This window comes from Gadus macrocephalus, chromosome 14, assembly GCF_031168955.1.
Source record: "Gadus macrocephalus chromosome 14, ASM3116895v1".
In the NCBI taxonomy this organism is placed as follows: domain Eukaryota; kingdom Metazoa; phylum Chordata; class Actinopteri; order Gadiformes; family Gadidae; genus Gadus; species Gadus macrocephalus.
Genome location: NC_082395.1, coordinates 20747014 through 20757013, shown reverse-complemented (window position 1 = coordinate 20757013; position 10000 = coordinate 20747014). Strand labels below are relative to the sequence as shown.

Sequence of the window (10000 nt, the reverse complement as noted above, 5' to 3'; positions counted from 1 at the left end):
TGGTGTCGTGGGTTATGGTGGAGACCGCAGGGTGGAGACTGAGGCAGGCTGACGCCTCCTGGTCCAGCCCTGGGTGGAGACCACGTGCGGGGGGGGGGGGGGGGGGGGGGGGGGGGAGACGGAGGAGGGCTGACACCTCCTGCAAGCGCTGGCTTCAGCCCCAGAGCCACGAGGCAGAGGGTTTAGCCCCCAGTCACTGGGCGGCCATCTCCAGAAGAGACACTGCACTGGTAGCTCACGCAGTGCACACACACACACACACACGCAAACACACACACAGACACACTTGATACACTACACACACATACACCACAAACACGACATGCACGACACACACACTACACACACTACACACACTGCACATGCTGCACACACAGACATACACACCACACACTATCCACACGCTATACACACTACACACACTACACACACTGCAGACACATACCCACACTACATACGCACGTACACAACACTACCTACACTACAAACACACTCCACACTACACACTGGAACAAACACACACAGATTCACTCATGGGTACATAAACACCTACAAAAAAGATCACTGTTAAAAATACATCTCTGATCTATAAATATATCCTTGGATTAACTCGCGCTTGCCACTCTTGCCTTTTTCTATCTCATGCATGCGTACTCTACACACACACTAGACACACACAAACACACACACACACACACACACACACACACACACACACACACACACACACACATCTCATGTAAATGTTGGTGTCACACTCCGTCCACTCCAATTACCGCGCTATTTATAGCACACGGTTATGCGCCCATACATGGACCTACATTACATCCAATCACTGCACACGCTTTCCAATTAAGGTCCAGGACGTAAGTGGCAGACATGCCAGCAAGCACACACACACGCACACACGATACAAACACACATGCGCACGAAACAAACACACACACACACACACACACACACACACACACACACACACACACACACACACACACACACACACACACACACACACACACGATAAACACCACATGACGAATATACACCCATTCCCATGCATGTACTGCATGCCTATATATATATATACAATCATCATTACATGTATGCACTGGGAAAGAACTAATGCACTCTGAAACACACTCTGAAACACACACACAGACACACACACAAGCCCACAGATGCACATAGACACACACACACACATACACACAATCACACACGTATGCGTGTGTGCACATGCGTTCAATCATGTACAGCACGTCCCTAGATAAAGACAGACACAGTTAAAGTAAAATAACAAGCACTGTGGAAGCACTAAGTAACACACACACACACACACACACACACACACACACACACACACACACACACACACACACACACACACACACACACACACACACACACACACACACACACACACACACACATATGCGTGTGTGCACATGTGTTCAATCATGTACAGCATGTCCCTAGATAAAGACAGACACTCATACAGTTCAAGTAAAATAACAAGCACTGTGAAAGCACTAAGTATCACACACACACACACACACACACACACACACACACACACACACACACACACACACACACACAGACACAGACACTCACACACACACACACACACACACACACACACACACACACACACACACACACACACACACACACACACATACACACGCGCCTGCTGCACTCTAGTGGTTCGCCGTGCAGCCTGTTAATTAGAGCCGGTTCTTCATGAGCAGACTTGGCACATGTTGAGTTGAGGGCCTCTGAGGAGCTGAGTTTTTAAAACGTCATGAAGAGAACAGCGCTCCTTCACCAAACTCTACAGGACCTGTAGACACAAGGCATAACAACACGGTGAACACTACAGTCATGAATGTGCGTGTGAAAATGTGCGTTTGAATGAGTTATGCTGCATCAATGTTGGCGTCTCACTTACATTCACGTTTAGGGCGTTTAGCAGACCCTTTTATTCAAAGTGTCTTACAACAGTTTAAACACACAAACGACGGAGGCTACAGAGCAAGGCGACAGCCAGCTTATCGGGAGCTCATCGGGAGCAGATAGAGTTAGGTGTCTTGCTCGGGGACACCTCAACTCGCCGGGGATCGAACTAGCAACCTACCGGTTACAAGTCGACACAACATCAGCCACTCATATGACCCAAAGCTCAGGCGGTCCACTCGGTGGGGATTTTGAGGTAGCACTGAGCTTCTTTGAAACATAGGCCCGGGTGTTGGTGAGTTTCAGTAATCGCACGCCACCAAGATGAATCGATTTCAAATCAATGGTTGACTGCAAATTTACTGCAATCGTATTTGCGCTGATCTCAGCTCTTCACTGCTCCCGGTATACATCAGTAGGCCTGTAAGCTACAAATTGAAGTTCAATACAAATTACATTTATGCTCAACAAAGCGAAATCAAGACCTGGAGACCCAGGGAGGGCTTGGAGCTAATCGAGTTATTGATAAGCCTCTTTAACCTTCATCCTATCAATACAAGCTTATTTATGTTGTCATACATACTTTTTGAATAATGAAGTACAAAGGACTAATAATAACGATAATAACTAAGAAAATAGTGAACAAATTACCCGAAAATACTCACAATGTACATCCCTGCAATAAAAAGAAACGCAGAGATATACCTGTAAGTATGCTTACATCTCCACGCTAACATGAACATGTGTTGTGTGTGTTCTGCAGAGATCTGCCAGTTAGCATGCTAACATGAACTTGTGTTGTGTTGTGTGTGTCCTGCAGAGATCCACCAGTAAGCATGCTAAAATTCTCCATGCTAATATGCTAACCTGCTAACATCTCCATGCTAATATTAACATGTGTTGTGTTGTGTGTCCTGCAGAGATCTGCATGTTAACATGCTAACATTAACACATGTGTTGTGTGTCCTGCAGGCTGCAGAGATCTACCTGTTAGCATCCTAACATCTCCATGCTAATATGCTAACATGCTAACATCTCCATGCTAACATGAACACCTGTTGTGTCGTGTGTGTCCTGCAGAGATCTACCTGTTAGCGTGCTAACATGCTAACATTAACATGCAATGTGTGTGTCCTGCAGAGATATGCCTGTTAGTGTGCTAACATGCTAACACGCTAACATGAACCCTTGTCGTGTTTGTGTGTCCTGCAGAGATCTGTCTGCTGACTCGCGGGCGGCGGACGGCCAGCGTGCGGGCGGACACCTACTGCCGGCTGTACTCACTGTCGGTGGACCACTTCAACGAGGTGCTGGAGGAGTACCCCATGATGAGGAGGGCCTTCGAGACCGTGGCCCTGGACCGGCTGGACCGCATCGGTGAGGGCGGGGCGCACACACACACACACACACACACACACATGCATGCACGATAGCACGCACACAAGCACATAAACACACATGCATGCACGCACACAAGCCCAAAAACACACACACGCACACAAACACGCACTCAAACAGGCACACAAGCACCTACGCACACAAGCACATAAACACAACGCACACGCGCAAAGACCGACACAGAAAGAAAGACACAGCCGCATATACTTTCCATGTGTATTTTTTTTTAAACATGTGTATTGTGTGTATGTATGTGTGTGTGTGTGTGTGTGTGTGTGTGTGTGTGTGTGTGTGTGTGTGTGTGTGTTTGTGTGCGTGTGCGCGTCTGGTGCATCATGAGGCAAAGATTCCTCCCCTTACATAAGTGTTTATTATCTCATTATGTTTGGGATGTTTTTACTGCATTATGTAAGTGTACACACACGTGCACCCACACACACCCCCACACTCACACACAGACACACACACACACCAACCCGGTCTCACGAAAAGACGTGACACTGTCACGTTATTTAATCTATTGAAACGTGTTCAGGATCACGTATTTTCAAAATTTTCGTGTTTACAAGCACAAATTCCAAACCCATGTATTTCAATTGGAAGTATTTGTCGTGTCACCAGCACGACTTCCAAACTAAGGTTCTGTGCGGGAGCGTTCTCCCTAATGTCCCTTAAGGAGCTCCGTACAGTACATTTATTGTTAAAAATTGTGAACGATATGACAGCTTTAGGCCACCCGTTTCTACTTTCACCTTTGATTCTGAGAAATTGTGACAATTCACAGATATAGGCTATTAAATGCAGGTGCGCTGCTCAGGCAAACCGCGAAAGAAAAAAGGGTAGCTGCTTAATCTGATCTTTTTAGAATTGTATGTCTTGATGTTTTGATCTAACCATAGATCTATTGTCTTGTTTTTGGCTATGTGAATGGAAGTCCGCGTCGATGCCTCGCAAGTCCAGTGTCGCGAGCGGACGTGACATCTAGAAGTCATACCGTATAATAATGGGTTATCACTATCCTCGGGCCGGGCCTTTGATCGAGCGTTTTTACTTTTATTTTATCATTATCATAAATTAGCCTAATCTGAGGAGTAATCTATGCCATAAACAGAAATATTATGGGTCTTTATTACACGGGTCTTCTCAATGCCGTGGAACGCTCCGTTCACTTGCATGGGTCCGGGGATATCTCGGGATTGGTTTCTTTATTAATCGAATGGGAAATGCAATAGGCCTATTTTAGGACCGAATCACCGTTTAACTTGTTTCTAATAACATTTCTAGCGAGAAATATACTTTTTACTTGCATAATCTTTAGTCAGTGATTACGTATGATCTTTAGTTTTATAGTTATTAGGAAGATTTTATCGGCTCGCTCGCATGTTTCAATGACGTCAGGTTGCTAAGGACGCTGCTTTCGCTAAACTAGCACACACACACACACACACACACACACACACACACACACACACACACACACACACACACACACACACACACACACACACACACACACACACACACACACACACACACACACACACAATGCATTTCGCTGCAGATATTCCCTCAATTATTATTACTTTCAAAACGTTGGCCAAGGTTGAATATCCTTTTTATTTGGGCTGCTTCTAGGACATTTTGGGTGGATTTTGAACGGTATGTGGGCGGGACGTTTTTTGCAGGACCTGGCAACCCTGCGCTGCTGCCCGGGGTGCTGAAATGCTCCGGAACAGATCTGGATCCACTATGGCCAAAAGACTTGTATGCCCCCCCCCCCCCTTAAATAAATTCTATGGCAGAATAAAGAATAAATTCATGCATTATCATTCAACTTGAACATGTGTTTTTACAGTATAGCGTGGTGGAGGGCTGACGTATGTTGCCCAACCCGGAAGTGAGCGTCGCCCTGGTTTCCCTTGACAAAGAGACAACGGGTTTTTCCATTGGATTTTGGATTATTGCAGAAAAATTAGCATCTTTGAAGCACCTCCTCAAAAACTGAAAATAAATAAATAAATAAAAAATATCTGTGCTCCAATGAACGAAATGTAAACCAATGCATTCTGAATAATAATAATAATAATAATAATAATAATAATAATAATAATACATTTAATTTAGAGGCGCCTTTCAAGACACCCAAGGTCACTTTACAGAGCATATAGTCATCATTCAAAACGATGTAAAACAGACTAGGAATAAAAGAAAAACAGAGGTTAAACATGAAGAATAATAATAATTAATAACACTCAAAGACGCCTACAGTGAAGGGGGGACCTCACTAACCACCACCAATGAGTAGCACCCACTTGGGTGATGAATGGGAGTGTTTCTCCGATTTTTCCATGCTACACAGAACGAAATGTAAACCATGCAAATAAAGACTTCATGTTCATAATCATTTAAATATCATTAATCTCCTGAGTGTGTCGAGTGGTATTCTATTTTTTTCAACGGGGCTGCATCCAGTCACTTGACCGTCATGGTTGCTATGGTGGTTGCTATCGACCGCCCCCTCTAATCCTTACATGGTTCTAAAAACCACGCGGCAAAGGAGCTGCCGTCCATTGTGTTGTTTTTGTCGTAAACTAGGGTCAGATGGTTAAAAAATAGACAGATATTCCAAGGTATCCTTAAAAGGCAGCTTGGATGTTTTTATTTTGTGCAGTTTAGACTTCTTCTATAACCTATTTTTGAAAGCAAAACACCAAGCTCATTGATTTAACGAGGCAGGGTTATTTGAAACAATTTATTGAATAAATATTTATGAGAGGTCATTCCTTCTCCTGAGTTTGCTTCCTATTTATGTCTAGTGTACACCCCTACTGTCAGCAAGCATCACCCCCCCCCCCCCCCCCTCCCCATATGGATTTGGAGAATTGCTGCCACGTCCCGGTGGTGGAGGTATCATATATATGAAAGAGGGCATTCAATTATACTACAATGATCAATTAGGAGGCCGAAGCCCTAAAGGAAGTGATGCAATAGGTGACTGAGTCGACAACATTTAAGTAAGCCTTGGGGTCTCTTATATATCAAAGGGGGTCTCAAAGGACGCATATACGCTTCAACCTGTGGCTTACAGGAAATGACTCAGCAAGTGCTCCATCTTGTTGCACCCACCCAGCGGCTCGCTTGCAAGATTTTGGCCTGAAGTTCTTCCCAGACCTACACCGTAGCCATCCAACCTGCATATCGGAAAATCAGGCCTCTCTTTAATAATGACAAAAAGTTATGAGAGGAATACACATAAACTTTTGTTGTCTCATAAGCGGCGTGGTGTCGGCTGCTTTTGACCTTTTGACCCCAGACTTCTGAGGGAATAGCTGAATCAATTCATTAGTCAATCAGAAGTATGTAAATATCTTCCCGGTGTCGTAAGAGGGCGAACAAGGTGTCCTTCAACATCTACACTTCCAGGCGATTGCAATGGTGCCACACATGAGCATATTCGAACATGTTTAATGGTAGTAATTAGCTGTCGAAATTGGAGGCCTTAATCAATAATGAGCAGCTATTGATTTACTTTCCGATAGAAATTTGTGACAAATGACATATTATTTAGCATCTACACGTTGAGCTGAGTCCAATGACACCAAGCATGACACTCTAGCAAATGTATTTTACATGGTACATATGGTCTAGGACATGATCTCGGTGTGGCAAGAGGGCAAGCTTGATTCCATTGGACTCAGCTTAACGTGTAGATGCTAAATAACATGTAATTTGTCAAGAATCTCCATCGGGAAGCAAATCTATAGCTGGTCATTATTGATAAAGGCCCCCCCAAAATCGACAGCTAATTACTACCCCGAAACATATTCAAATATGATCATGTGTGACACTGTTGCAATCGCCTCGAAACGTAGATGTCAAAGGACACCTTGTTTTCCCCCTTACGCCTCCGGGAAGATATTTTCATACTTCTAATGGATTGATTCATATTTTAAGGTTCGCGGAGTGAGACTTTAGGCGGCTGCAGCAGAAGTGGTGAGACGAAAGATGATATCAAGACATTTATAGAATATTCCGATTCACATTATGATTCTTCGTCATAACTATCCGACCAAACATCCTTCACATTCGCTGAGCGAAGATTATGAAAGTCCAGGCCCCCCCTTCCTGCATTCGGGTTCCGACTGGGCCAAGTTTCGGGCAGGAAGGGCCCTCCGGGTCCGACCGGGCCAAGTTTCGGTGCAGGGGTCCCAGTTAGGCCCTAGAATAAGGTATTCAAATTTCAGGGCGGTACGACCTTCCTATCTCAAAAACTGTTTTTCCACCACATTCTGGACCATTAGGTCTTGCAGGCAACACTTCTGAGGGGCTTTGTCCAAATGACAGTCCATTTGGGAAAACTTTTTTTCTCTAAGGGCTACAATTCCAAATCTCGGATATGTCGTTCTCTGGGCCCCGGGAAATGTGTGTAAACATTTCAGTATCCCTAGCTCTCTCGAAAAGGCCGGAAAAGGGGCGTGACCTCCAACAGTACAGTAAATGGACATAAGACAGAGGTTAGTTTCTAGTCCCCATTTTTTGTGGGATGGATGTGTACATTTGTGGCTTAAGGTGTGTAGACACAGCTGGCCTGTGGCCACGTTTTTGAAGTCTGGGGTCAAAAGGAGCCGGCACCACGCCGCTTATGAGGTAACAAAAAGTTCATGTGTATTTCTCTCATAACTTTTTGTCACTATTAAAGAGAGGCCGGATTCTAAGATATGCATGTTGGATGGCTAGGGTGTAGGTCTGGGAAGAACTTCAGGCCAAAATCATACAAGCGAGCCGCTGGGTGCAGGTGCAACGAGATGGAGGGGGGCCTGGACTTTCATAATCTTCGCTCAGTGAATGTGAAGGATGTTTGGTCGGATAGTTATGACGAAGAATCATAATGTGAATCGGAATATTCTATAAATGTCTTGATATCATCTTTCGTCTCAACACTTCTGCTGCAGCCGCCTAAAGTCTCACGCCGAGAACCTTAAAATATGAATCAATCCATTAGAAGTATGAAAATATCTTCCCGGAGGCGTAAGGGGGAAAAAAAGGTGTCCTTTGACACCTACGTTTCGAGGCGATTGCAACAGTGTCACACATGATCATATTTGAATATGTTTCGGGGTAGTAATTAGCTGTCGATTTTGGGGGCCTTTATCAATAATGACCAGCTATAGATTTGCTTCCCGATGGAGATTCTTGACAAATTACATGTTATTTAGCATCTACACGTTAAGCTGAGTCCAATGAGATCAAGCTTGCCCTCTTGCCACACCGAGATCATGTCCTAGACCATATGTACCATGTAAAATACATTTGCTAGAGTGTCATGCTTGGTGTCATTGGACTCAGCTCAACGTGTAGATGCTAAATAATATGTCATTTGTCACAAATTTCTATCGGAAAGTAAATCAATAGCTGCTCATTATTGATTAAGGCCTCCAATTTCGACAGCTAATTACCATTAAACATGTTCGAATATGCTCATGTGTGGCACCATTGCAATCGCCTGGAAGCGTAGATGTTGAAGGACACCTTGTTCGCCCTCTTACGACACCGGGAAGATATTTACATACTTCTGATTGACTAATGAATTGATTCAGCTATTCCCTCAGAAGTCTGGGGTCAAAAGGTCAAAAGCAGCCGACACCACGCCGCTTATGAGACAACAAAAGTTTATGTGTATTCCTCTCATAACTTTTTGTCATTATTACAGAGAGGCCTGATTCTCCGATATGCAGGTTGGATGGCTACGGTGTAGGTCTGGGAAGAACTTCAGGCCTAAATCTTGCAAGCGAGCCGCTGGGTGGGTGCAACAAGATGGAGCACTTGCTGAGTCATTTCCTGTAAGCCACAGGTTGAAGCGTATATGCGTCCTTTGAGACCCCCTTTGATATATAAGAGACCCCAAGGCTTACTTAAATGTTGTCGACTCAGTCACCTATTGCATCACTTCCTTTAGGGCTTCGGCCTCCTAATTGATCATTGTAGTATAATTGAATGCCCTCTTTCATATATATGATACCTCCACCACCGGGACGTCCTCCACCACCGGGACGTGGCAGCAATTCTCCAAATCCATATGGGGATGGGGGGGGGGGGGGGGGGGGGGGGGGGGGGGGGGGGGGGGGGGTGATGCTTGCTGTCAGTAGGGGTGTACACTAGACATAAATAGGAAGCAAACTCAGGAGAAGGAATGACCTCTCATAAATATTTATTCAATAAATTGTTTCAAATAACCCTGCCTCGTTAAATCAATGAGCTTGGTGTTTTGCTTTCAAAAATAGGTTATAGAAGAAGTCTAAACTGCACAAAATAAAAACATCCAAGCTGCCTTTTAAGGATACCTTGGAATATCTGTCTATTTTTTAACCATCTGACCCTAGTTTACGACAAAAACAACACAATGGACGGCAGCTCCTTTGCCGCGTGGTTTTTAGAACCATGTAAGGATTAGAGGGGGCGGTCGATAGCAACCACCATAGCAACCATGACGGTCAAGTGACTGGATGCAGCCCCGTTGAAAAAAATAGAATACCACTCGACACACTCAGGAGATTAATGATATTTAAATGATTATGAACATGAAGTCTTTATTTGCATGGTTTACATTTCGTTCTGTGTAGCATGGAAAAATCGGAGAAACACTCCC

At 44.5% G+C, this 10000-nt stretch overlaps 1 protein-coding gene across 1 annotated transcript in view; it reads left to right on the top strand.

The window, feature by feature from the left end:
- Nucleotides 1–10000, top strand: part of LOC132472463 (potassium/sodium hyperpolarization-activated cyclic nucleotide-gated channel 4-like) — a 67475-nt gene that overhangs the window by 55996 nt on the left and 1479 nt on the right. The window contains 1 exon segment of the mRNA XM_060072070.1: nt 3169–3333. Coding sequence (XP_059928053.1) covers nt 3169–3333 — 165 coding nt within the window.